Source organism: Sminthopsis crassicaudata, chromosome 4 (genome assembly GCF_048593235.1).
Source record: "Sminthopsis crassicaudata isolate SCR6 chromosome 4, ASM4859323v1, whole genome shotgun sequence".
NCBI lineage: Eukaryota > Metazoa > Chordata > Mammalia > Dasyuromorphia > Dasyuridae > Sminthopsis > Sminthopsis crassicaudata.
Window position 1 is genome coordinate 99,404,444 of NC_133620.1, and position 26,345 is coordinate 99,430,788.

At 42.3% G+C, this 26,345-nt stretch overlaps 1 protein-coding gene across 13 annotated transcripts in view; it reads left to right on the plus strand.

Moving 5' to 3' along the window:
- The window catches only part of ATP2B4 (ATPase plasma membrane Ca2+ transporting 4), a 101,072-nt gene extending 74,895 nt beyond the window's left edge, over positions 1-26,177 (plus strand). For 9 of the 13 annotated variants that reach the window (XM_074308872.1, XM_074308873.1, XM_074308874.1 and 6 more), the window contains 13 exons: positions 1-93; positions 455-697; positions 1,230-1,471; positions 4,143-4,371; positions 5,489-5,668; positions 5,932-6,019; positions 6,588-6,694; positions 9,201-9,392; positions 9,834-10,047; positions 10,197-10,408; positions 12,247-12,354; positions 16,560-16,742; positions 23,812-26,177. The exon at positions 1-93 is cut by the window's left edge and continues 122 nt beyond it. In XM_074308872.1, coding sequence (XP_074164973.1) covers positions 1-93; positions 455-697; positions 1,230-1,471; positions 4,143-4,371; positions 5,489-5,668; positions 5,932-6,019; positions 6,588-6,694; positions 9,201-9,392; positions 9,834-10,047; positions 10,197-10,408; positions 12,247-12,354; positions 16,560-16,742; positions 23,812-24,135 — 2,415 coding nt within the window. In that variant the 3' untranslated portion in view covers positions 24,136-26,177. Of the gene's footprint in view, positions 94-454; positions 698-1,229; positions 1,472-4,142; positions 4,372-5,488; positions 5,669-5,931; positions 6,020-6,587; positions 6,695-9,200; positions 9,393-9,833; positions 10,048-10,196; positions 10,409-12,246; positions 12,355-16,559; positions 16,743-20,567; positions 20,740-23,811 lie in introns of all 13 variants that reach the window. The other 4 variants (XM_074308882.1, XM_074308883.1, XM_074308884.1 and 1 more) reach the window with 2 other exon arrangements.
- The last annotated feature ends 168 nt before the right edge of the window (positions 26,178-26,345 follow it).

A 26,345-nucleotide genomic window follows, 5' to 3' on the forward strand; every position in this document is an offset into this window, starting at 1 on the left:
AAGTTCTTCATCATCGGGATCACTGTGCTTGTGGTGGCTGTACCAGAAGGGTTGCCTTTGGCTGTCACTATCTCACTGGCCTATTCTGTCAAGGTGAAGTGGCGTCTTCATGCTTCCTTCCCGTAAATCACTGAGGGGTTGGGAAGCTTCTGACAGCATGGACCAGCTCAGGGAGAAGGAACTGCCCACCTCACGTTGCCTCAGAATGTTAAATGAAATACCGCATCCATGATAGGGAGGGGCCCCGGTCCTATTTGATCACCATTTCAATGTCCTCAAAAGATTTTGATTTTTAATAGAACCCTCAAAATTCATCTTGGATTTTTTTTAATTAAGAGGAAGAAGTTAGTAAATGTGATAGGAGAGGATAGAGTTTGAAGTAGAAGTCATCCATCTCCCAATTTCTGTCCTTAGAGTAGTCCTGCCGATTCTCACAATTCTCTTCTTCTGGCAGAAAATGATGAAGGATAATAACCTCGTGCGACATCTGGATGCCTGCGAGACTATGGGGAATGCCACGGCCATCTGCTCAGACAAGACGGGCACACTGACCTTGAACCGTATGACTGTGGTGCAGGCTTTTATAGGGGATACTTATTACAAGGAGATCCCCAAACCAGAGGACATTGAACCCAGTATCCTGGAACTCATTGTCAATAACATTGCCATCAACTGCGCCTACACATCCAAGATCTTGGTATGCTTTCTCCTGACCTAGGTATTAAGGAAATCTCTTACATTTTAAAAAAAAAAAAAAAAAAAAAAAAGTTAAAAATCTTGCCTGAGGTCACATTTCTAGTAAGTAGCAGAGTCAAAATTCAAACACATCCTCAGATACTAAATCCAGCATTCCTTTTACTGCACTACAACCTCTCGTCCCTGAACAGAGCATGGGAAGACTTTTGGGGTGAGATTAGGAAATGGATGTCCGAGGGGAGCCATGTGCCCTGTAGGTACCTATCCATTTCCAAGAAGAAGCAGCCTTTTGGGGAAGAGGTAACTCTGCTTATAGCAGAGAAAGTCTCACTATCAGACAACAGATATTCACTTTTACCCAAAGAATGAGAGAGTCATATCTGGGGGCTCAGGCCACTGCTCTTCTTCCTCTCTATCCTTCCTTGAAACAAGTAAAATGTTACATAGTTGAGGAGCAGCTAGCCAGCTGGTCCCCTCTTCCCTTGTCCCCCTTGCTTCAGGGCTTCTCATTTAGCCTCTTCTTTCTTTTTCAGCCACCAGAGAAGGAAGGAGGGCTTCCTCGGCAGGTGGGCAACAAGACGGAGTGTAGCTTGCTGGGCTTTGTCCAAGACCTTCACCAAGACTACCAGGCAATAAGGAATGAGGTGCCAGAGGAGAAACTGTACAAAGTCTATACCTTCAATTCAGCACGCAAATCAATGAGCACAGTCATCCAGAACCCAGATGGGACTTTTCGAATGTACAGCAAGGGGGCCTCAGAGATAATCCTGAAAAAGTGAGCCATCCCATAGTTCACCTCACAAGACCCTCCCTTCATAGAGCTTCATCCTAGCCTTTGGGCAGCTGGAATCTCTACCCTGACTTTCTCCTTGTCAAAGTAGTGTGTGTTCATATTCAAGCCACTCTTGAATCTCTCTTGTTCAATGGAGGGAGTTCTCCCTACTGTCCCTTCCCTTCAACCCCCATCAGGACACAGAAAAAGAAAGTAAGATGGGATACAAGAGTTTGAAAGATAGGAACTAAACCAGAGTTACTTTTTTTTTAACTTTTTTTGTTGTTGTTTTTTAATTAATTTTATAATTATGACTTTTTTTTGACATTACATATGCATGGGTAATTTTTTACAACATTATCCCTTGTACTCCTTTCTGTTCCAAATTTTCCCCTTTCCCTTCATCCCCTCCCCTAGATGGCAGGTATTCTCATACATGTTAAATATGTTATAGTATATCCTAGATACAATATATGTGTGCAGAACCAAATTGTTTGTTGTTGTTGTTGCTGCACAGGGAGAATTGGATTCAGAAGGTAAAAATAACCTGGGGAGAAAAACAAAAATGCAAACAGTTTACACTCATTTCCCAGTGTTCTGTCTCTAAACCAGAGTTTCTTGACCCTTTTTAGTGTCATGAATCCCTTTGGCAGTCTGATGAAGCCTAGGAAGATCTTGTTATAATAAGGTTCTTAAATCATAAAATAAAATTCAGAGGATACCAAAGGAAGCCAATTACATTGAAATACAAGTTGCTGGTTTTTTCCCCTATAGTCACCTGAAATCTCTCCAAAGATCTTACCTAAGATAACAAGCCTTGAGTCAGAGAGAAGACTCTCCAACACTGGGTATAGTACCTTTATGAGAGTACACCGAAGCTGAATCTGGTTAAGAATGCAAACCCTGACCCAAAGGCAGGGATGTCTTTCATGGTGGGGCCATGAGTAGCAGTCCTTCCTTTTCCCCTCCTTTCCATTGAGCTACACTCTCCCCTTAGATTTCCAGGACCCTTCTAAAAGGAGTAGCACAACCCCTCTGCTGAGAGTCCTTTAGTTTGCCCTCTGGGAAATAGGAGTTCTCTTTCCTTTCACTAATAAAAGAAGCTTAATCTCAGAGGGAAATTCTTCTTGGCCTGACTCCTCCTTCTATAGAAAGCAGCGAATCTAGCCTAATGAGCATTGCAATTGATAATACCACGTACTTGGGGAGATAGCAGGAATGTTCTTTTTGCTCCTAGCCTATCTCAGTTCTCCGGCCCAGGTCAGAACATGGATTAGAGAAGGTTAGCAAAGATGACCACAAGAAAGCATGCCATACGACTCTTTAAAACTGAATTGAAAACTTGGCTTCTAATCTAATTCCAGGACCAGTGTTCTTTCCAGAACACCAATATAGCTCTCATCTTTGATACTAAAACATCCAAGAAGCATTTTTGGAACTCATTGTAACTTTTTTTTTTCTCTTTGGGATTATGCTTCTCTTCCTAACTACCTGGCAGAGGCTATAAAATAGCTCTGGGCTACTCCAATTAATACCTGGGAAGAGTGAGGAAGCCTAGAAGCACTCAAAATGTTGGAGAAAGTCATCTTAGAAGGTTTAAAGGAATCCAGGATTGGAGTCTGAAGACGAGTTTAGTGATTAGGTGTTCAGAGCCAAGCTCTGCAGCCTGCTGCCTGTGTAGCACTGGGCAAACCACTTTTCTCTCCAGGTCTCAGTCTCCCCATCTGTTAAAAAAAAAAAAATCTATGAAATTGGATGAGAAAACAATTACATCTTTATTTTCACAATATTCTAACTGAAATGGATCATTTATTCAATGATTTAGAAACATGATTCTGAGAAAGCAATCATCGGTTTCCCCAGACTGCCAAAGGTTCCAGGTGAGGAACCCTGCTATTGAATTCACAGAGGCAGGGAAACTGATTGATACAGATGGCTATAGATTTGGGAATTTATTAGTCTTAAGTATGATAAAAATAGGGATTCTAGGAAATTTCAAGAAAGCAAGATTTTGTGATTTATAACTGACTTTTTGGAGAAATGTATGGGAATAGGTACGAGTTCTTTTATTTTGTCAGCATATAGAACTACTGCTGTGGGAACGCTCCTTTTTTCACCTTCCCATCCTCATCCCCAATACTTCCCCAGACACTATTATTATATAGTATGTCTGTGATTTAGTATATTAGTATTAAGGAGTGTGGCAATCTAAAGTGAGGCAATCTAAAGAGGAGATTCTTTGCCTCAGTTGCTACAATCCAAATCATTTTGCATGTCACAGCATCATCTTTTGATGTCATGGATCTGTTCAAGGGGGACAGATAACAACCACAGCATCTCAGCTGCTCCTTCCTCTGGTACAGATTGTGAATTGACCACTGTGGGCCATTATGGGACTATCTCTGTTACCTCATAACCAAACTGCTGGGGATAACTAGCTCTTAAGTTTTACTAAGATATTGGGAAGACAATGAGGATAGTCTCTTGTGGGGACTCTTCCCAGAATCCTTCCAGTTTCATAAGACCTGTTGGAATTTGGGCTCTCATCCTGGCAATGGCTTTGAGAACCTAGGCTATCCCAATAAGGAAACTGGAAGAGGATTTTTGGTACAGGACAAAAGCCGGAGTATCCAGCTTTGTGGGATACTACAGCCTGACTCCACCTTTTCCCCAGGTGCTTCTGGATCCTGGACAAACATGGGATCTCACAGTCATTCAAGCCCAAGGAGCGTGAAAGTATGGCACGCCTTGTGATTGAGAAGATGGCCTCTGAAGGGCTTCGGACCATCTGTCTGGCTTACCGGGACTTTAAAGAGGAGCCCAACTGGGATAAAGAAAATGAGGTCCTCTCTCAACTGACTTGCATTGCTGTGGTTGGCATTGAAGATCCTGTGCGCCCAGAAGTAAGACCTGTGCCCTAGCTGAAGGAGCAGGCACCCAGAAGTCTTGCAAATAGCTGTTGACCTTTTTCTTTAGCATTACCTGGTGACAAAGGCCTCGGGGAGTCACAGTGACCTTGCTTCTAGCTTTCTCTTTCATTGTGTGACCTTAGGCAAATTAATCATGTCATCCATTTCTTTCTTGGCCTCTTTCCCCCCATATTTTAAGAGGAGGTAACCTTATATCCACTTTCATTACACAAAGTATTAATGGACATTGAAGATGATATAGTTTGTGTTGGTGAGTAGTAAACAAGGCTAGTTTATTGGTTTTGCTATCTGAGTAATGGGGAATAAAGTGGCTAATCCTGCTAGTGGGGCAGGGTACCCTGCCGTGCCTACCTTATTTCATCAGTCTTCCACTTAGATAAAAGAAAGTATATGGTAGATATATATACATATATATGTGTATATATATATATATATATATATAGTAAGTATACAGCATATAATGAGTAGATAAAGTTACTAGATAAACTAGTATACAGTATATAAAGTTAGAGCCATGAGAGCAGAGGTGGGGCAGTGGCTACAGCACCAGCCCTGGAGTCAGGAGGCCCTGAGTCCAAAAACATCCCCAGGCAACCAACTTAGTTCCAGCTTCTGATACTTACTTAGGGGTGTGATCTTGAACTGGTCACTTAACCTCTGCCAAATCACAGTTTCCTAATCTGTAAAGTGGAGGTCATAATACTACTCAAGGTGGTTGTGAGATTCAAGTGAAATAATATTTTTAGAATGCTTTGAAACCTTGAAGCACTATAGAAACGCTAATCATTATTTTTGTTTGTTGTTATTACTTATCACATGCCAGACGAAATGTAGGTCTGCTCTATGACATTGGGTACAGAGAGAATAGCTAGTACCAAGAAGTTGTGAGAATTAAGTTTACCCTGAACATGCTGGTGCTGCTGGAAGTGGGAGGGTGAAGAAATGACTTCCAGGCTAGAAAGGAGACAATGGGTTAGGGCCAGAGCACAATGCATATACCAGGAGCCTCTTCTCCCCAGGGACTTTCTTCTCTGGGTATAACTTCTATCTTCTTTTTATCTTCTCTCTCCTCCTCCATATATTTCCATAGGTGCCTGCAGCCATCCATAAGTGTAAAAGGGCCGGCATCACTGTTCGAATGGTGACAGGAGACAACCTCAGCACAGCCCGAGCCATTGCCACCAAGTGTGGTATCCTGACTGCTGATAAAGAATTCATGACCCTTGAGGGCAAAGAGTTCAACCGAATGATCCGGAATGAGAAGGGCGAGGTAGGTGGTGGGGACCCTGAGCAGCTGGGGCTTGAGCTAGAGTGCCAGGGTAAAGAGGAAGTGGGACAAGGCTGTAGAATTTGCCCATAGATTGGAAACCAAGCTGATTTGCTGTTGTTTTGGAAGTGGGAGAACCCTGGATGCAAAAGATTGTGGGTTCCCAGGATGGGAGTCTTAGGTTTGGGCCTGGGGTAAGACTCTACCCTTAAGGGATTGGGGTGCCAGACTGACCCATGAGGGCTGGGCTTGTTCACCATTGACAGGTGATGCAGGATCAACTAGACAAGATATGGCCCAATCTTCGGGTGCTGGCTCGCTCATCCCCTACCGACAAGCATACCCTTGTGAAAGGTGAGATCTGCGAATGCAGGCTGTGGAAAGCAAAGAGCACTGGGTATGAATTGCAGCAGAAAGGCAGACCTCTGTCCAGAGCACCTGGACAAGGGGGGTCATACTTCAGGGGACTCAGGAAAGAGAGAGACAGAGAGACAGAGAGAGACAGAGAGAGACAGAGAGACAGAATGAGAGAGAGAGACAGAGAGAGAGACAGAGAGAGAGAGAGAGAGAGAGAGAGAGAGAGAGAGAGAGAGAGAGAGAGAGAGAGAGAGAGACTCTGCTTTTGAGAAGCTTTTAGTCCACTGGGGGATATATGGTATATACATAGACTTCAAATAGAGGAAGATTAATACAGAAGTCATGCTCCAGAATCTGTCGGTTTTTCATCCCTGAAGACTTTCATAGCAATGCTGGTCAGGATATAGCCACAGAAAAGTCCAAGGCACTTGGCTGAGGTGAAGGGAAAGAAGGGGACAGAGACCAAAAAGGGGGGATTGGGGTGAGACACCAAAAAAAATAGACTTGGTGGATGGGGGTAGGCAGAATATTTGCAACTATTGCACTTAGCACATGTGTGTTACAGGCATCATTGACAGCAATGTGGGGGAACATCGGCAGGTGGTGGCTGTTACTGGGGATGGTACCAATGATGGGCCAGCCTTGAAGAAAGCAGATGTCGGCTTTGCCATGGTAACCAGTTCTCTCTTTGGCTAAACTGCATTCTCCAAACTGGAAGCCAACACAGGTTTCTGGTGCCCTTGTCATTTGATGTCTCCTCACCCCACCCTCTCTGACCCTAACTCCCTCTCTTCCATACATTGTGTCATGGGCTGATGTGGGGTGGAGGAAACTAAAGAGCAATTTAGAAATACCAACTCCTAGTGAAACTATAACAACACTTCAATTTGTAATCCACCTAGGAGCTAGCTCTGCTGCAGTACAATATGATACTGTACACAGGTTGATTCATCCCACAAGTATTTATGAAATACTGAATGCCCAGCTCTAGCTAGCCTTGATGGTAAATACCAAGCATAAGAGAATCTCTCTTCTTAAGAGCTTACATTCTAGTTGGGAAAATAAAAGCAACTTGGTGAAAAGACTGCTAATAGTATGAGAGATTAATCCCCAAATGAGTATAGGCAAGAAGTGGGGACTGTTGTGGGTCAAGTACATGTTCTGCCTGGGACTTTGAGCCTCAAGTTCCATAAGATGTTGACCTTCCACATCCCTCACTGCCCTGTGCAGAACTCTCCATTGAGTCTCTCTTGCCTATGGAATAATCTGGCAGAGGGGTCAAACTCAAATGGGGATGAAAGTCATGTGGAGGTGGAGAAGACTCTACATAAGGATCTCTATGGGCCATTTGTCGATTTAGAAAACCAAATATGAACATTACCATATTCTATTGTATTTTTACTTATTTTGTTACATTTTGATGGTTCATGAGGGCTTGACACTTTTATACAGGATAGATTGGAGGGGAAAGTCTGTAGGCAGGATCCTGATGGGTTAAGTGATGTGACAATCTGGTCAGGGTGGTGGTGAAAGAAGTGTAGGAGTAAGTGGCCATGCATGACCCATAGACCCAGCAACTTCCTTTACTCTTTCATATTCCTGAATATAATCCTCAAGCAAAAAGCCACAGGGAGATCAATGATTTGAAGATACTGTCTAACAAGCAAAAAAAAAAAAAAAACAAAAAAAGGCAGGGCACTGAGTTTATTCTTAAATTGATCAAGAGCTTTCTCCTTTAATTGCTCCCTCTCTTTTCTTCATTTTGAGTCACTGTCCAAAGAAAATCAGTCACCAAGGCCTACCAGGTCTACCTCCAAAGCCACCTGGTCACATATGATAGCATCCCTAGTCCAGGCTCTTAGTAATTGTAACCAGATTATTAATTGCCATCTGCCTGGTCTGATTAGCTCTCCCTTCTCTAATCTCCCTTCATTTAGCTACTAACATATCCTTCTAGAGGCATGAGTATGACCTTGTCATTCCCCCTTGCTCAAAAATTGTCACTGGCTTCCAATTGCCAAGAGAAGAAAACATAAATTCTTTGCTTTAGGACTATACATTTAAGGGTCTGCATATGCTTAACTCCAACTTGCTTTTCATGTTTATTTTCCTTTGCTGTACGTGGTAGCCAAGCTGATTCTGGAATCACACCTGACTCTGTATATAGGCTGTTTTCCTCTCCCTGGAATGTACTCCCTTTCAGCATCTTGTTAGTTCTTTTAAGGCTCAGCCAAAAGTTATATTACTTTCTTTATTAAAACTTGTCCTGATTCTCCCCTCCTCCAGCCTCACCTGAGTGCTCTCTCCCTCTTCCAACTGTTCCTAAAGCATTCTAAATCTCCTTTTTGTCCCCTTTGCTCCACCTGCTCCATAGAATATGAATTTGAAGGAGAAAGCTTCCCTTTCATTTTTGTCTACTTAGCACCTATTACATGCCTGTTTCTCCTTTGGAGAATGGACTTTTCCTTTTTTTCATTAGAGTGGAAGCTCATTGTGGATAGGGATCATTTCCTTCTTTATATATGTATCCCTAGGTACTAGGAACCAAAAGATGCTCACTAATATGTTGGCTAATATCTCCCACATTGAAAGAACTTGACAGATCTTTGGAGACCTTGTTCTCCCCATCCTAGCTCAGTTACATGTGTGCTCAGAGCACCCTCTGGTGTCAGTGCCTGGTTCTACAGCCTCTCAAAAGTCAGAAAGGTTTCAAGGGATCCTAGTTTTGGGTAGAAAAGGAACTTAGAAGTCATAAAGTCCAACCCCATCATTTTACAGATGAGGAAACTGAGACCCAGAGAAATGAATCAACAAAGTCACACAACTAATAAGTATCTATTGAGATTTGAGCCACAGGTTCTTCCAACCTTTGTTCTGTCATGTTGTCTTAGATCCATTGGACCAGGAGTCTGTAGAGTCATAAAATCATAGAATTTATGCTTGGAAGGAAATTAAGGACTATTTGATCCAGCACTACCATTTTACATATGAAGAAAATAGGAGTTTAAATTAAGATGACTTGCCTAAGACCACATAGTTGATGAGTAGCCAAAGCCTGGACTCAAAGCCAAGTCTCCTGACTTGTAGTCTGGAGTGTTTTCTAGAGCCCCAGGCTGGCTTGTCCTATTTCAGTCCCTCACTGTCCCCTTTTTCTTGTGTCTCTCCTCTCCCCCGCCAGGGCATTGCCGGCACCGATGTGGCAAAGGAAGCATCAGATATCATTCTAACGGATGACAACTTTACCAGCATTGTCAAGGCAGTGATGTGGGGTCGAAATGTCTATGATAGCATTTCCAAGTTTCTTCAGTTCCAGCTCACGGTCAATGTGGTGGCTGTGATTGTGGCCTTCACTGGGGCCTGTTTCACCCAGGTACAGTGAAGGGGCCCAGGGTGGGCTATCAGTCAAAAGGGGGCTGGGAAATGGGAAGGCAGGCAGCTGAGAAGAATAAAGAAGAGCATCTCTGCTGTTAGGGCTGTTTCTGAGACATCTCTTACCCAGATTTCGGGTGTCCTTCTGAAGAGCTCCAGTAATGACAAAGCACTTTGTTCATACCAATGTAGTAAAGGTACACAATGGAGCTCATTAGAAGCTTACATATAGAAGACAAATGGAAATTCAGCAAAGTTGCAAATACCTTGCCCATGGTCCCTAGCAAGGAAGTTTTGGAACTGGAGCTTGGCTTCTAGGTCTTCTACTGCCAGAGTTCAGTGATTCTGTTTAAGGGCATAAAGATAAAAGGAAGAAGGGGATGAAGAATGGGAAGGGTTTTTGGGGGGACAGCAAAGAAAAAAATCCTCTTCTTTCTGCTAGGATTCCCCACTGAAAGCTGTGCAGATGTTGTGGGTGAACCTGATCATGGATAGTTTTGCCTCCCTCGCCCTGGCTACTGAGCCACCCACAGAGGCGTTGCTATTGAGACGCCCCTATGGCCGTGATAAGCCGCTGATCTCCAGGACTATGATGAAAAATATCCTGGGCCATGCAATTTTTCAGCTGACCATCATCTTTACTCTTCTCTTCATTGGTGAGCCAGGGCAGGGGTGAGGAGAAGAGATCCCAGAGAATGAGACTTGGGGAGTGGGCAAGACATTTTGTTTTGTGAGGTTTGGGGTCCTTTGTTCCCATGGTTCCCCCTAACCCTCCTCCCAAACTTATCCTGTCTCCCCTACCTAGGTGAAAAGTTATTTGACATCGACAGTGGAAGGAAAACCCCCTTAAATGCCCCACCCACCCAACACTATACCATTATATTCAATACCTTCGTGCTAATGCAGCTCTTCAATGAAATCAATGCCCGAAAAATCCATGGTGAGAGGAATGTCTTTGAAGGCATATTTCGTAACCCCATCTTCTGTACCGTGCTGATGGGCACATTTATCACCCAGGTAAGACAAAATGTGGTCAGGCAGGGTTCCAGGAGATAACAAGAAGGGCAAGAGACCACCCAGAGTGGTGTGGGGCCGAAGCTGGGAGTTCAGACAGCTTTCATCTGAGACTCCATATTCTCTCTGAACCTAATACAGAATGTAATCAGGGAATGGGTCTTGGGCTGGGGGTTAAAAACCTTGTGGATTTCCTTGATGTTGCTATTGGTCCATCATTGTGGAAGGCACAATTATCTTGTAAGTAAGTACAGAGCACAACAATGCAACGAGCTTTAACAGTAATGTGAAGTTCCTGGCATGGCCATCATGCCATATCAGGGAAGAAACATGAGTCCTTAAGGAAAGAGAGTTAGTACAGATGATGAGTAAGAGAGCTGTCCTTGATTTGGATATTATTGCACCTTTCTCTGGGATTCCGTCTCTAATGGTGCTCACTCTGAGAATAAAAAGTCAGGTTTTTGTCCTTTCCATGTTTCTAAATTTCTAGAGTCCTGAATCTTGTTATTTTCATGGTTAAACTGGTGGGAGAGGGTTGAGGTGAGTATGATTTCCACAGGAAATCTTTGCAGAGTACTCAAAGCCAGGTGAAGTCATTCTATTAACTCTGGCATCTCCATAGCACTCATGTTGATCAGTCTCTCTGATCACTGCTAGATCTGTCCTCATTCCTCTATATGTGTGTGTGTGTACACGTACATACGAATGCATGTGTATACGTCCTGTCTTTCCTCCTCTAAATCTGAATTCCTCCATTAAAATTGAAATTAATTTAAATCTGAATTCTTCCATTAAATCTGAAATTCCCCAAAGGCAAAGTTCTCCTTGTTCTGGTTCTCCACTTGTCCCCCTATTCTCCTCTTTTCTTTCCCTTCTGTCCTATCCTCTGACCACTTCAAACAGGTCTTTGCAAACTCATTATGGGGTGTTTGATGTGTTTGGGATTGATCTGGAGAAGAAGCTAGACAATATTGACTCTTGACAATAGAGAGGTTTCGAGGGTCCAGAGTTTAAGGAACCTTCAAGATTCAGCTAATGTAGCCCCTTTATTTTACACATGGTCAGCCCTTACATATTACTGAAGCAGAAACAGGGTGATGTAGTAGTTTGAATACTGGATTTGGAGTCAGGAAGTCCCCGGCTGAAATCTTTGCTTAACCACTGTGTGTCTCTGTGCTTGTTTCCTTATCTGAAGAATTGATAAGGGCTCTTTCAGCTCCTTTCCAGCTCTCAAGCTGTGATCCTATTGATCCCATGAAACCCAACTGGGATTTGAAACCAGGTCTCTAAGCTCATGCATGTTTTTTTTGTTTTTGTTTTTGTTTTTGTTTTCCCCCAAGGACTATTGAATTACTTGCCATCTAGGGAAGGGGTAGGGAAAAGGGAGGGAGAAAAAAAAATTGGAATCCAAGATTTTGCAAGGATGAATGTTGAAAACTATGCATATGTTTTGAAAATAAAAAACTTTAAAAATAAAAAAAAAATGACTTGAAGTCAAAAAAAAAACTATGCTGAAACTCTGCATGTGTGACCTTAGGCATGGTCACTCTCTGAGCCTCAGTTTACTCTTCTGTCAAATGAAGACACTGGATTCATTGATTTCATTTCTCAATCTTTTGGAGTCCTGGCTCCATTGGGCATTAGCTATGTGACCATAAACAGTCTTCCCCGCTTTTCTTTAAAGGCTTCTTGGCCTCTAAAATGGTGGGAACACTTCCATGACCTGCCTTACAAGGTTTGTGGTGAGAAAAGTGCTTTGTAAACAGAAGGCCGGAGCCAAGCAAGAGCTGCCATTATTGAGCCACTCGTCTCTGCCTTGGCCTGTTTCTTTTTTCTCACAGATCCTGATAGTGGAGTTTGGGGGCACCCCCTTTAGCTGCACCCATCTTTCCATGAGCCAGTGGTTTTGGTGTCTTTTCATTGGGATTGGAGAACTGATCTGGGGCCAGGTGAGTCACTTCTTCCCCTTCACCTATATATCTACTCATCTAGTTTGAGGGCACTGGGCTACATTGGAAGGGGTTTGCACTTCAGATGCAATCACCAAGTGCTAAGGAGTCTATTAAGCTCTGTCGGTGCAAGAAACCCTGTCACTGACCTCAAGGTTATCCCATTCAGATGACGCCCTCATCTATCTCTTGGTTCCATTAGTTAAGCCTGGGATTCTAACATTGCCACTGCCATATCTTAGCCTCCTCTAGAATCTTTGAAGAATGGAGTCATTTTATTATGTTCTTGTAATACAACTACTTTTGAAAAGTGTGTTTGTGTGTTTGTGATGGGGGGGGTGGGAAAGGAGGAGGAAGAATGAAGAGAGAGGAGAGGAAAAAAAAGAAATTTATTTGATTAGAATGCACCTCCAACTATATCTATACTGACTTAAGTACTCAGGATTTTATTTTTACTTAAATGAAATCCCATAGTTCAGTGCAAAGAATACTGAATCTGGGTTCAGAAGACCTGATTTCACATCTTATCTCTGATACTTCCTTCCTGTGTGACATTGAGAAAGTCACTTGCCTTTTGTTTCCCCTTCAATAAAACGAAAAAATTGAACTAGACGGCCTCAGTTTCCAGCATTAGATCCTGCAGGCTGAATAATTTGGTGTCTGAAAGGTCCTTCCTTACAGAGCTCAAGTATAAACAAGAAAATGAAGACAGGGCCCTCAGGTACTTATTAAAACCTCCTCCTACTTAACACTTAAGTGCAGTGCATTAACCTCATTAGCTAATTGTTCTCTTGGAAGATAGGAAGAGCCAGGCCAAAGAAGGAATGAGGTCTTACTTGGAGAAAAGAAAATTAGGAGTGAGGTATGGAAACAAAGTCCTTTTGGATGGATGTACCCAGAGGTAAGAACTAAGGGTGAATAGTATCAAGAGCATGAAACCCGGAAGTCTCCAAGGCTAGCAATTTATTCTTCCTAGCATTAATTCTTCTATATGAACTTATGGGATATGAATTCATACTATGGTTTTTAATACATTCATATGGCTAAGAGCCACATGCTGCCCCCCATTCTTGTGGCACTCCTAATTTCTACTTTCTCGTCCCCTTACCACATTAGAATTTTGAGTTAATAAGGATTTTAGATCATCTAGTCCAACTTTCCCATTCTTCAGATGGAAAACTGAGTCTCGGAGTACTTATTACTTGCCCAATATTATGTAGCTAGTATGTAACAGAATCAAGATTTAAAGTGGCTTCCTCTGTCTCCAAAACCACTTGGACTATTTGTATCGGACTATGATGGGGAGTATTCCAAACTCACATTGGTCACAGTCAGATACACTGTAACTCTTAACATAGTGATATTGAGTGCACTATGCCTTGCTACTGAGAAATAACTTATTTTTCTTACAATTCAAAGTTCTTCAAAAAGAACTTTTTCTGAAACTCTTGAGAAATAAAACTATATGAGATGGAAACTGGTAATGATATAGAGTCACAGAAATCCTATGCTAAGTTGTTTTTATGTCCTTTTCTCTGTGTTGTATGATCTTAGTGGAAGAGCATGGGATTTGGAGTAAAAAAAAAAAAAAAAGTTCAATGATTAACATGTGTTAGGTACTATGCTAAATGCTAGAGTTACAAAGAAAATGCTAAAACAAGCCCTGCCTTCAAGAAGCTTATATCCTAATATAGGAAAAAGCATGTACATACAAGATTAATAACATGTATAGTGCTTTTAAGGTTTATCTTCACAACAAGCCTAGGAAGAAGGTGAGGAAACTGAGGTAGAAGTTAAATAACCTACTCAAGGTCACATAAAACAAGCATCTGAGTCTGAATTTGAATTCTGATCTTCCCAACTCCAGGTGTCATTATGGTGTCTCTCTTTTGCTCCCTGAGTATATGGAAGATAGCCTTAGAGGAGAAAGCATGTGCAATTGCAAGAAGGGAGTATTTCAGCTGGGTTTCAAAGGAAAACCAGAGATCCTAGAATAAGGAGGTTAGAAGGGAGAGCATTCCAGATATGGAGAACAGCCAAGAAAGTTCATGGGAGTTTTGTGTAAGGGGCAGCCAGAGTTGGCAGGGCTGAAGAATGCATGGAAGAGAGGAAATGTGTGAAACCTGCAAAGACCTTTCAATGGAACCCCCCCCAAGAGAGACTTAGAGTCAATCCTGGAGGCCTGGGAGCCACTGGCATGGACTGAGTAGGAGCAGTGCTGGGGCAGACCTGAGCTCTAGGATGTCAGTCCCTTTGGAGGCAGGGAGAAAAGGAAGAAGGCTGTTCAGCCTCCTTCCAGGTGAGCAGTGACAAGGGCCTGACCTGGGGCCATGGCTGAGTTGGGAGAAAGACAGTGATGTATGTGGAGGGGAAAGAATAGCACCTAGGGCTGGTACTGTGATCTCAGGTGATCTCACTTCTCTCTTCTCACTTTCTTCATCTATAAAATGAAGGGACTGAGCTACATGAGCTCTAGAAGTCCTTTCAGCTCTAGATTCTGTGACCAAAACCATCATCCTTTTAGCCCAAGATATATTCAGGTGGACCCAGCCACTAGATATGATAAGATTCATGGTCCCTTTCCTATATCTCAATCTTTCTAGCTATGGACCTTTGTTTCATGACCTCTGGTTTGAGCCAAACTACACTTCCACCTTTGTTGTTAAGAGCCTTGCTAGTCCCTACTTGAGAGAGATGCCTCTCTACTTGGTACCAAAAATTCTTCCACTAGATAATAGACTTTTTTCTCTTGTTCTGGGCAATGGAAGTCATGTCCTCATCCTTGACTCATTTCACTGTTGTTTGCCTGAAGCTCATTTACTAGCCATTCATTAAACTGCTACTATCTACCACTGTCACCTCTATACAGGTGAGTCTGGGTCAGTATAATAACACCTATTAAGTGTATTATGTTATATTTTATTGTATTATTGCCAAATGTCTATATGGACTATGTGTGTCTGACTATGGCAGAGCATTCCGAGTTCATATTGGTCACAGTCGGACACATTGTAACTCAATTCTAATATAGTGATGTCATTTTGGTCCTCTTAGTAAACAAAAGATAACAACCAGCCATTAAATTATATTATTATATTATGTTATGTTATATCATATTACATTATATTGTTATATCATATATATTATTATGTTACATTTTATATAATAAAGTATATTATTTAATTACCTATTGGTATCCCAAATTCAATGCCCCAAACTGTAAACTCACTTTCCTCTCCCCTTTTCCTCATTTCCTTATTTACAGTCATTCAAATCCACCACTTCAACTTGACTCTTTACTTTCCCTCACTGTCATTTAAATCTTCATAACATCTCTTGTATTCATCCTCTTCTTTCCATTCATCATTTAATATCATTACCGCTTGCCTAGATTTTTAAAATCATGGCCTCCTAATTAGTCTCCTAGCTTTGACATAGCTTTTACATAATCAGAATGATTTTCCTAAATTTTAAGTTTGAATCCAAGATTGCTAGCATCATTGGAAAAGGATTTGGAATGGGATTTTGGACACTAGCTGCAGTTAAGTAGCAGAAAAGGAAAGATTAAGCTGAGGCAGGCAGAGAAACAGTTAAGTCCACTCGTTAAAATGGACAGGCTTTGGGAAAGAAGACAGAAGAGGGACCCCAGGAATCACTGGTGCCACAAATGGGCCCAGGAGAGGAGTTCAGAGGTGCTTTGAGTGATAGTATTTTACAAACTTTATACCAGATCCTTATAAGACTTAAATTTAAGATGAAGTCAACTAGAAATTCAATAAATCTCGGGTTGTATCTTTGGGTCAACTGCTATTTTGAATATTAGTGCATATTTAGATGATTTTATAAACTTAAAGAACCAAATGGGGGAATAAGGATATCTATTTGCCTTTCCATAGGAAGTTAGTAATGAATATTCCATTTCTTTTTCTACAAAGTACCTTCCTTACAGGAACATCTCTGTGTAACATCCAGCCTCAGGAGCTACTCAAGTGAGGGAATTTTGATCTGTCTTCATGGCAATGAAAATTCTCCTTTCTTGACAATGGAACTCCAGGAACATATCTGAACCTTTTACACAAAATAATAGACAAATAAACCTTAGGCCTTGCTTCCTCTCCTCTTAGGTTGAGTTCTCAGATTTATCTGTTACCTGAGTTTTTGCCCAACTTACACGATTTCATCTCTCATTGTCCCCATTCCTACAGGTAATCAACACTGTACCTACTGCAAAATTGACTTTCTTGAAGGAAGCTGGACACGCCACGACCCATGAAGAAATCACTCAGAAAAATCTGGCTTTGGGCCTGGATGAAATTGACCATGGAGAGATGGAGCTGCGCCGTGGCCAGATTCTCTGGTTCCGGAGCATGAATCGGATCCAGACTCAGGTACAATATTGGGAACCTACCCTTCATCATTGACATGGGAAGAAATTCTTGCAAAACCAAAGGTGGTGGTGAGGGAGAGGAAGGAAAGCTAGCATTTAAACAGAAACCTCTTCATTCCCCTTCTACCTCCACTCCTATCCACACCTGATGAGAAAGCTCATTGCTAATAGTAAGCAAGCCTTCCATCCCTGCACACAGGATTGAATATCTAAGATATAAGTTCACTTTGTGCTGAGTAGGTTGAGGTGGCCCGGGGTTGAGACACTTAAGCATTGCTAGATTTTTTGACAGTAGGGTAGCCCGAGGATAGGCAGTGTTTATCCCCTTTCCGGGAAAGAACTTTCACATACTTCTCTGTGAAGACAAGATCCCCATAAGATTTTTACTGAGACTCCTGTTCTAAGTTGCTGCTGCTCTTTTCCCCACCATAACAGTATGGTTCAGAAAAAGGATAAAAGCCCTGCCCCCTCCTCTACCTTTTCTTTACTAATTTTGATGCTGTTGTGAGAAATGTGTTGGGTACAGGTGAGTAAAGAGATCTGCCTCTTCATAACTAAGGTTTTTTTTTTTTGCAGGATCTAAACTTGGCCAAGCTTTATCTCGGGCCCTCTATCCATCTCCCTGCCCTTATTACAACTTCAGCTCCTTCCTTCAGCCTAGCTGGAATACCATCTAGTAGTGACCTAGCAATTCTAGGAGTCGGCAATGCCCACAAAGGACACCAAAGTAGCCTCACTAGAGCAGAGACTATATTCATACCATTTTCCAAATCAGTTGAAAGGCAGCATAATATTGAAATCCTCTCTGGTTTTCAATCCTAGCCCTCTCTACCTTTGTTGCCTCAGTTTCTTCATCTGTAAATGAGGAAATGAGATGACCCCCTGGTCAATGATCCTATAATCAACCTGAGCATGAAGGATCTTTCCACCAGAGTCATCTGTTTACCTATTGGAGATAAAATTCCCTTTTGTTTTTCACGGATTGCTCACTAGCAAACAACCTTTCAATTAGTCTTATACTTTAGAAATGCCTCAGTCTGCCTAAGCCACAGAACAAGATTGATTGTGTTGAATGCCTGGCAAATAACCATCCTCCCCATGGTCAAATACCTGGTGTCTAGGCTGGTGACAAGAGCTGTTTTTTTGGGGTTTTTTTAATGAAACACAATGAGGCCTTCTGTTTCTTGAGTTTGGGGAGTCTCCAGAGCCCCTAGTTTTGGAGCCTCTTGGATGCACCTCCCTCTGAGGCATCCAACACTTTCCTCTGGGTCTGCTCTTTTAAAAATAATCTGTTTTTGCTTTTTCTTCTTTCAGGGTCTCCAGTCTCTCCTAGACAGATCCCCTTGTTGCAGTGTCTCTTGGCTCCTACCCTTCTTTGGGGGGGTCTGGGTTTCCAGATTTTCCTTTCAATCCTTATCCTCCACCCTGCTTCCCTCCAAGTCAAAGATACACTGTCTTATTTGATTGGACCTCCCCACCTGGCTCTGGTTGTCTTGCCATCCTTTGGGGGACAGAGAGTATAAATTTATATAAATATACTCATATAAAAAAATTATATGAAACTTAAAAGCTGATCTCAGAGTCAGAAAGTTCTGAGTTCTCTATTTCTTCCTCAGCATATGCAGAATTTTTGACTTTGCACAAATCACTTAACCTTAGAGAGAGAAAGACAGCTCAAAATCCCAGGAAGTCTCTTTGTCCTATTTCATAACTCAGAGACTGTTCAGATTTTGTAGTTTTTTGGATATTACAACAAATTCATCATAAGGAAACTAGTTCAATGTGTACTGAGCCTTCTGAGCACAAGTGTTAGAACATGTTTACCTTTGTTCATAATAACTAAAGGTTTCTTTACAATATAATCACCTCTTTTAGCCTCCTTATGGTATTATCAATACGTTTTCTAGACTCTTGCTGTTAATATGCCACTCATTCCCATTTTGGCTGAAAAATTTGGTTGAGGATAAAGGTCTCTGGTAGAGAATGGAGAATAGTTATTAAAACAGTTTAATCTGGATTCCCATATTCTTTGATCCTAGGTTACTCTTCCTCCTCTATCCTCTCATATACTTTTCAAATAAATAGAACTTGAAGGCCAGAACACTTGAGCACTGGACAGAGCTTAAAGAGGAATATGTTTGAGAGGAGGGAAGGCAGGTGGGCTCCCACTGCATTGGGAGACTTTGAGCCTCTACTCCATATGAACAATAGAGAGTAATTATCCTGATTTGGATATGTTGTCAGAAAAGAAATGCTATTAGCTATGGGGAGCCATTCCTGGACACCTTACTTCCATATGTGTTTTCAAAGCCAATGGAGCATCAGGTCCCTGATGTGATGCAAGAGAATATGAGTAAACTGGGCAGGATAGTGGAAGGGATGATGTTTGAATCCATACCATGTTCTAAAGTCAGAAACCTATTTGAACACTGTAAGTCTTCTCAGACAACCTCTGAATAAGAATGGCTCAATGACCATCAGCCTTTCCCAACTTCTCCTTCTCCTGTGGCCATGAGGAGTAAAATGAGTGAAACCAGACCCTTTCCTAGTTATTTGGTTGATATACCTGGGGAAGGAAGTGACCTGAGTGCTTTCAAGACTGTTTTACAGAGTACATATGTGTTTGGGGGGTCAGAGGGTTCTGCTTTCTTACAACTCTGGTTTTGAGTCTTTAATCTGCACCCAGCAGTGGGATGGTTTATGGGTGTTAATGGGATCAAGTAGGAGGGGAATGAGTACTGCCTATTATTGGGCTGACAGTAGGTGGTGCCAGAAGGGCAGAAGAACTTATGGTGTTAATGCCCTCTGTCTCTAGAAGAGCACAACAATTTGGAAACCAAATATTTTCCTTCCATAGGACCACCGTAGCAGCTATTCACCATCATCCCCTCTACCATCCCCTTTCCTTCCCCCTTTCTCCTTATCCTACATCAGCTAGCCATGAGGATTTTTGGAGCACTAGCTCAGCTATGGCTGCTTCTATAAAGTGGTCTGGTTCTTGTTTCTAAGCCAGAGCTATTAGTGCCTTCAAGTTAACCCTCCCAAAAAAGCTACCTAGGAGAAGGAAGCACTGTGCTGGGACTGGAGCTCAACAATTGAAAGGCAGCCTAATATTGCAATCCACTCTGGTTTTCTATGCTAGCCCTCTCTATTTTGTGGCCCTCCGTTTCCTCATCTGTAAAATGAGGAAATGAAATGACCCCCTGGTCAATGATCCTATAATCAACCTGAGCATGAGGAATCTTTCCACCAGGGTCATCTGTTTACCTATTGGAGATAAACCTCCCTTTTGTTTTTCATGGATCTCTCACTGGCAAATCTATAATAATAAGCATTATTTGGTTTTTGTTTGGTTGTCCCAAGATCAGAATTCAGCTGAATATCCCACTCTCTGAAGTTGTGCCTTAATTTTGAGCATTTGGTCACTGAGATCTATGACACTGCTCTATACAGGCTTCCCCTGCTCCCCATCCCATCTCAATTCGTTTAAGCTCTTTGTGCCGGAGCTCTCTCTCCAGTAAAGAGCCATAAAGCAAAGGCAGCCTGCTGTTTCTTTACTTCAGCTTAAAGAGGGGGGAACATGGAGCTTGAGTTTGATCTTTAGACTTCATGGCAAACAAGATTTTGAATGAAATATAATTCCCAGTGAGTTTTCCCCTCTCTTCCTGGAGAGAGTTTCTGTGTTGGGAGGGCTTCCCTTTGTGTCCTGCTTCCCTCTCTTTTCCCCTTGTTTCCTTCCTGAACCATCCAGCTCCCCATGCCCTCCTTCCCCTTCTCCTTGTTTCCTGACTGGAGCAAAGCTATCTCACTCTCTGATTCTTTGCAGATCGAGGTAATTAACAGATTCCAGATGGCAGTCGGCTCTTATCCCGGAGCCCTGAGGAGACAGAATGCCCCGAGTCTGCAGGATATAAAACTTGTTTCTACCCCAACTTTTGCAACAATATCTCCAGATATTTCTTCTCCCAACACTTCTCTTCGTTCGCCTTCTTTGGGCAGTGAGTTATAGTTTATTATAATGCATGATTTGATAAAATGACCACAAGACAGCTAATAGCATCCACTTGAACCAAGTTCAGTTCTCTTTTTTTTTTTTTTTTTTTTTTCTCTGAGACTGGGGTTAAGTGACTTGCCCAGGGTCACACAGCTAGGAAGTGTTAAGTGTCTGAGACCAGATTTGAACTCGGGTCCTCCTGAATTCAAGGCTGGTGCTCTATCCACTGCACCTAGCTGCCCCAGTTCTCTCTTCCTTTTAAGTTTTTTCCTTGATATTTTGACTTGAGAGAGTGAAGAGGAAAAAATCCCACCCAGCTCCAACCAACCAAACTTGTTTGTGTTTATTTTTTTTTTTTTACTTTTAAAAATCTGTTGCATCTTAACTATTTACAAAAGAATAACCATGATAGTAATAATCCGGTTTTCTGGTTGTTCTACATTGTTTATTCCTTCCTTTTCATAGGTTTTTCTTTATTTTCCCCACCTTCCTTCACCTCATCCCTGAGAAGAATGAAAATGAAATAGGCCCAAGATTAAGACAGTTGAAATATCAGTGGGAAAACAGTGTCAGATTTTATTGTAAATCCTCCTTGCCATTTCTAATTTACTTTTCTGAAACCTAATTAGTCTTAGACCTAATAGGAATTATGAGAGATTTATATTCTGGCCAACACAGTAGGGTGGGGACGTGGATTGTTTTAGAGCCTCTGAATTATGGGTCAGTTTCCTCTGTGAGTTATCCGTGCTGCTTCCTGTTTTGTCCATCTCTACCATTCTCAGCACAGGTAACTGGGTTGCCTAAAGTTTTTTAGGGGGATCCAGCAGGAGGTGCTTCTTTGGGTTCTTTATTTATTTATTTACCTGTCCTATTAAGACAGGACAGCAGAACCAAAGAGAGCACTCAGATAAAAAAACCAAACATCCAAAGGATGCCGCCCTTCTCTCTCCTCCTATATTCTCCTCCACTATTTTCTTCCCCAGGTCCTAGGTCTCTGTCTTTCCTCTCTTGGTGGGAAAATCTGCTGTTAATCTCTAGTTGAGTATAATTTGGGCAGAGGGTGAGACCTTACAGGATCTAATGGGAGGGGGAGACTTGGGAATCTAAGAATCAGTGAAGAGAGATAGGAGGGCAGCGTGATACTACCTAAGTTTGTCTAGCAGTTTTCAATTTGAGTTCTGAGTTCTTGGATTTTAATTGCCCTTTTCTTTTTTTAAAGTCGTGCTACCCTTCATGGGAGCTTCAATTCACAGAATTCCAATTTCCTCTTACACAGCCCCAGATGGGAGACTTCCAAGGCCTCCCTCCATGGGACTGGGGGAGAACAAGGGAGGCTTTAATCTTCTCTCTTCCCCATCATTCTTTGCCCTCCTATTTCAGTTTCTAGAAGGAAAGAAAGCAGCAGAACAACAGCTGAATAAATAGTGATCATCATCTATTCCCTAAGACTCTTAAGAGCCTACTGACCATCAGCAGAGGCTTATCCTATTTGGGGCTTATGAAAAAAAAAAAAAAAAAAAAAAGGCTTTCCACAACCAGCCTGTTTGTTCTCTGCTCTCCTCTCCCCAGGGGATAGTCTAAAGAAGATGGGTTTAGGGCATCAGAACCAAATCCTAGCTCTCTATTAACTCCCATGGGTATTGGATAGGAAGGGGGGAGGGAGAGAGGACTGGCTAAGTGGAAAATGTCTACACCTGTCACAGCATCGGCTTCACTGGCTATATCCTGCACCCCATCCCACCCTCCACTCCCTCACACACCCATGTGCTTCTCACACACAGGAACACCATGCCTCAAGGATAGGAGTTGGGAGGGTAGCAATGCTTGGAGATGGTTTTAATTGTGATTGGCAATCCTTGCATGTGTGGTTGTTGTGAGGTATGTCGTGTTCTGCAAAGTATGTGCTAGGATATGGAATAGGTTGTGAGAGTGGACCTCCACTTAACACTCACTAACTTCCTTCATGTGTTTACTCCTTCCCTAAACTTTCCTTGCAGATGGTTAGTATGTCCCTGGATTTTAGGAGGTCTGCAGTCTTTGTGAGTGATTGCTTCTTATTCTCCCAAAGAAATTACTTTCCTATTTTAGACAGTCATCCCCCTTTCATCATATAGAGGCTGCTGGGCTGGGGGAATATAAGTAAATATGTCCTACAACACTCCTGACTCCTTTGAGAGAGTGGAGCTCTCTGGAGCACAGGTAGGAATGAATGGGTTGGATCCACATCTTCTATAGAGTGTTGACCCTTTCACTTGTCAGCAGCAGAAGGAAGCTTTTGAATTGGGTCTGTCTAACCCATCTATAAGCTTTGGTACAAGTAATCCATCCCAGGAACCTCTCAAGGATCAGGAAATGCTGGGTCATAATGGTAGAAAGAGAGGACACTTATAACCTACCTCCAAACTTCAGGTCTGAGGCAAACCAATCCCTTAGAAATTTAGAAATTAGGTGAGATTGGGGAGATTGAGATGGCAGGGGCCTTCCATACTCTGTGTTCCTTTGACTCTCCTAGGCCAGAGTATTAAGTTGGTTTTATTGTCAAAGAACCTCTTAGCTTTTAGATCTGTGAAAATCCCTACTCCCTGGATGGACCTACAAGGTTATTTGGGGAAAGGGAGGTGAAAACTTGATCAGTAGCCTTCTGCCCTATCTGCTGGGACAAGGCAGAACAGGTGATGTTATCTCCTGCCAATTTCTTTTGAGGGCAGATGTGTACTTATAAAGAGTAAAGAGGCAGATAACCTATCAACAGATTAATTTCTCAGTCTCCCAAATCACTTTCTGTTGGATTTCTACTTTTATGTTATGATTTTCCATGTTTATGTTGGATTTCTACTTTTTTATAAAGCTTTTGAAATATCATAGTTGGATTGCCATCACTCTTTCTCCCACTCCACCCCCATGCTTGAATTTTGAGCCACATGATATTTATTTCTAGTGTTCCATGATGTCCTTATTGTATATTTATTTTTAGTTTTTACGGTTTTCATTTTATTTTTCCCTCAAATATCCAATCCTTCTGTAGGCTTTATCTCACTAATTTGTTTTCTTCTACTTTCCTTCCTTTGTGGTATAGTTCAAAGTGTTAAAAGCATTCAGTAGCTTCCTCTTTGAAGGCCTTGAGAAACCTGAAACCCGAAGCTCTATCCATAACTTCATGACCCATCCCGACTTCACCCTGGAAGAAGATGAGCCAAAAACGCCACTCCTGGATGGCAGCGAGGAGGATGAAGGTAGCAGAGAGACTGGGACAGACAGATTCCCCAAGGCCAGCGAGAGCAAAGAACCCCCATCCTTTCTATCCAGTGATGAAAACTACAACGCTTTGGACTCTAGCCCAGTGCACATCACAATTTCTAACTCAGACAGCACTTTACACAGCCTGGAGACATCAGTTTGACCTTTAGAACTCTGGCTTCCATCCCTGCTTTCTCCATATTTCCTCCCTTCTCTGCCCCTTTCATGTGATATCCATGTGATAATGGGCCTTGTCATCATGTCAAATGCTCCTGTGGGTGCACCATCCATGAACTTGCACCCAGCCATTACAGGAAAGAGCAGAAACATCCAGGAACCCCAGATTTGACTTTGAATTGGATTTTTGGGGTCAGGGTCTTCATAGTTGATGCAAGCAGTTCTGGGGTCTCTTCATGTTGGGCTCTGTAAATCAATAGTGGTTTTTACTAGAATTTTTTTTTAAAGAAAGGCAACAGCCCCTGTTAGTCCTCAAATGATTTCCTTCTTTGTGGGCACAAAACACAGGAAAACCTCTTGGCTCCTAAGAGCCATTGTGAGCTGTTAGCTAAACAAGGATGTAGAGGGAGAAAAGTATCTCTACAAGGAAATATAGGATTGGGGTGGTAAGGGAGGAGGGAATGGGATTTGCAGAATCAGCCTATAGACAATGATGGTTTTTAAACAAGTCTTCCATTTTAAGAATTTCTACTTAAGCTCCTTAGCTCTTTCAGGCCTTCCTTACCTATCTCTCCTGAGTTGTTTTTAGCCCTTTACTCCCCTCTTCCCTTCCTCTTTTCTTAGTGGTAATAATTAAGAGAGCAGGGAAAACACTGAGTGAATTGAGTGACCAAGTTTTAGTTTGGTTTGCCAAACCTCAGTTTGACCGAACTCCCTTCTGCCTCTGAAGCTGGGGGGAGGCTTCAGTTAAGGTTTTTGAAACCAATTTTAGTCCTGAAAGAACCACTTGAACAGTAAAGTAAACCGAGAAATTTGGGTGTGTTGTATGTAATGTGCCTTCTCCTCCAAACTGCCATGTGGTCAGAGAGAGGAGAGGCCAGTTTTTCAGTGTCATGGAAGAAAGCCTTAACTTTGGAGGGGGTCATACATGTGAATGGTTGGTAGCGTCTCCTGGGGCCCAAGCAAAAGGGGTGAGCTAGATCTCTCCTTCCTCCAATTGGTCATGTTTTATGGACCAGAAATTGGCAGATCTTAGATAATACAGGCCCTTAAAGTGGAAAGAATAACATTGGGTTTTCTATCTAGTACAATCCTTGGTACTTGGATTCTGCCAAGGCTCTGCCAACTGCAGGTGTCAGGATGGATAGGAGGGCCATGTTTAAGGAGCTCTCAAGTGAAGGTGAGGAAGATTGTTCAAGTCAGAGTCAGGAGAGGGGGTGAGGCCTTGCTTCACAGGGTTGAGCAGATCAGGACCTAACTGCCCAATTACAGCCTTGAATTCATCTCCTCTGACTCAATCTGTATCCTCAAAGTCCCGGGCCCTCTGAGGGGTGTCTAGCCTACCCCCCAACTTGGCTTAAAAACTCATCAACTAGGTGCTCCAGTAGTATTTGGCTAATTAAGGCAGCAAGAGGAGCTCATCCTCTCTCTCTTAGTTTTTCAACTCTACCCATCATGACTTTTTTCAGTAAGGAGCTCTAATTGCTGCCCAGTGAAGCCCTGTGCCTTTCTCCCTATCACCACCCCTGCCCTCAACACTGCCCGAAGTCTCCCCTTCTGGCCTGGAAATCAGGACTTGGGGGACTTTGCTGAGAAATTTTTTTTATGTGTTCCTTAAAGGATGAGATGGAGCTGTGCTTTCGGAGAGCTCTATTTTTGCCCTTTTGACATTGACTGATACTTTTCTGTACATAGGGTCAGACCTATCACTCATACTTGCCACTTTCCATCTCTATTGGATGATGGAACCCACCAAGAAAGAGGGACAGAAGAAGGGAGGGAACCTTGAAGCTCTAATAAACTGCCAAATTGCCAAGAATCCAAATCACCAAATGCTTTTCTATTTGTGAGGAGAGGATCTTCCTGTTCCAGCCCTTCCTCCAGAGCACCTCTCTGCCACTTTCCACTTGAGCTGTCTAACTTGGGAAAAATATGGAAATAAAGCATTACTTACTCGTGACCACATCCCCCTACACTACATAATCTATCAGCCAAAGAAATAAAAGAAATTTTGGTTTGGCTTTCAAAGGTTGTATGCTTCAATGATCATTTTTCTTATATTAAACACTTAGGGGTGTAAAAGTAGAAAAAAGTTCAGCTCACCCAAGGTGATGTTAGAAGCTCACATCTATGCGTGTGAATATTTAGACAGTTAAATCAAATCTTTATTATCTCAGATATGTTTAAAAACAACTT